This window comes from Trichechus manatus, unplaced genomic scaffold (assembly GCF_000243295.1).
Source record: "Trichechus manatus latirostris isolate Lorelei unplaced genomic scaffold, TriManLat1.0 scaffold00007, whole genome shotgun sequence".
Taxonomy (NCBI): Eukaryota; Metazoa; Chordata; class Mammalia; order Sirenia; family Trichechidae; genus Trichechus; species Trichechus manatus.
In genome coordinates, this window is record NW_004443943.1 from 33,361,653 (window position 1) to 33,363,925 (window position 2,273).

General features: G+C 38.0%; 1 protein-coding gene across 1 annotated transcript in view; it reads right to left on the reverse strand.

Annotated features, from left to right (window-relative positions):
* Positions 1-2,273, reverse strand: part of SORCS1 (sortilin related VPS10 domain containing receptor 1) — a 555,760-nt gene that overhangs the window by 256,914 nt on the left and 296,573 nt on the right. The window contains exon 3 of the mRNA XM_023738816.1: positions 1,515-1,614. Within this exon, the coding sequence (XP_023594584.1) occupies positions 1,515-1,614 (100 nt within the window). The remainder of the gene's footprint in view (positions 1-1,514; positions 1,615-2,273) is intronic.

The following is a 2,273-nucleotide window of genomic DNA, read 5'->3' on the forward strand; positions in this document are numbered from 1 at the left end:
GACTTCCCTCATGAGGTAGGTACTACAATTATCCTCATTTTAAATTTGATGACACAGTGCTTGTAGAGATTAAGTAAATCACCAGAGTTATACACTTGGTAAGTGGCATGGCTGGGTTTTTCATTCAAGCCAACTGTCTCCAGAGTCCATGCTCAACTGATAAGTTACGCTGTTTCTATTGGAGAACTTGAAATGTTTAGAGCCAGAGAGAACATTATATTTAACTGCAGTGGTTATTAATCTAAATGCATATTCAAAAAAAAAATCTGGGGAGCTTTCTCAAGATAAAGTTACTAGAGCTTTTCTCCAGAGCAACAGGGATAGGACCAGGGCATGCACGTTTAGGGACCACCAAGTGCTCTTAATGTAAAACCAGAGTTGAAGATGACTGCATTAGAGATGTCCAAGTCCATCTTCTGCAGTTCCAGATGAAGAAATGAATAACCTATCCAAGTTCATGAACAGTAGCTAATGGCAGATCTAAAATGAGAATCTAAATATTGGTGTTACCATCAAAACAGAACACTGCAAACGACATACTCATGAACGGTGCTTTTCTATTGCTTGATAGATACGGTTAGTTCATATAACCCAGGTTATACTTTGACATTATAAGTCAGAGCTCAGAATTTGATAACTCAAGCTTATAAACAAAGGGATAGATATAGCATCCCTTTCCTCTGGAGACAACCAGGTTTTTCTCATATAAAGCAAATATCTTTTTCTTGGAAAATAATTTCTCTGAAGAGTAGATAGGCACTCTTAATAGGAGCAGTATGAACTAGTGTAAACAGTACTGATTGCCAACAAAGACACCTGGATTTTACTGCCAACTGTGCCCATAACTCTGTGATGGGGGTAAACCATCTCTTTTCTCTAATCCTTAGCTTGCTTCTAAGTAAAATTAGGGTGTTTGTAAAGGTGATCTCCAAGGCCCCTTCCAGCTAAGGTCCATTCTCAGGAGGTACCAATCACATCACTTTTTCCAACGAATTGTTTTCTTCTGCCAAATGCAGTGCCTCTATCTGATATTTGTGTCCAGGCTGAATAAACACTAGAAATGAAAACTCCAACTTGCCACAGGTCAACGCACTCACTTAAATTCTAGTTAAACTATTTATTCAATGTCCGGGGAGCAGAGGGGTTCAGGGGGGAATCTGATGGAAAGCTCATGTTTTCTCCCGTCTTGTCAAACAAAGTTCTTCTGATTCCTGTGACTGATTGGTCAGAGGTCTTATGAGAGACACAGCAGCATCCACTCAACAAAACTCATTCCTGTAGCTGCCCTTCAGAAATGGTAATGATCCACCTACCCCTCGCCCTTCTACATTCATAGCTGCTGATTTGAAAATTATGATGTGTCAGACTTTTTGCTCACCTTAACATCCATCAGGTTGTCTGTACATCTCTAATCCCAGCTTAACTGTAATGGATTTTAGGCAGCTAGAGAGGTTAGCCAACCAAGACAGAAGTCACATCATGAATAAGTAGCACGCTGAATATGTATTTCTTACCTTCTGCTTGTTGGTAGGACACACATACAGATAGCTCAGAATTGTCTTCAGCCCAACTTTATCATTCAGTTTCTCATAGGTTGTCCCATAATCAGTTGACCTATAATTCAAAAGGAGCATTAATGAGGACAAAAGTATATGTCATTTGGCTGCTTATTAGAATGATGCATGTTTTACATAGCAGAATGGCTCTCTGGAGGTTTCTGAATGATTCACGTAGTATATGATTCATGTAGTATATGATGCTTAATTATGTACACAGTAGCATCATGTGAGTGGTTAACATTTGCATTTAAATTGAATTGGTAAAAATTAAAACTCCATCACTCTACTGCTCCTTAATGTACGCACATTGCATAAAGAATGTAGTTAATTTTAAAAGATTAAGAGATAAGGGTGTCCCTTGGATTTGACCAAAGAAATGAAGTGTTTTTAGTTAGAGTCAACATTTTAAAACTTTTGCTTTATCATAGTTGAAAAGAAGGTTTTCCTGATTTATCTACAAATTGTATTTTCTTCCATAAGTCGTAGAATATACGGTAGGTCAGTCCCTTCGAAGGTCATTCAGTCTTTTCCTATTACAGTCATGCATCACTTAATGTCCACAATATGTTCTGTGAAATAGGGCATTAAGTGATTTGTACATTGTGCGAACACGAGGCTGGATGCTGCTGCCTATGGGTTGAAGCATACCCTGTTATACGGTAAACTTTTTATTTTTAAGTAGGGAAAGTTCACATTAAAATAACAATAGAAAGT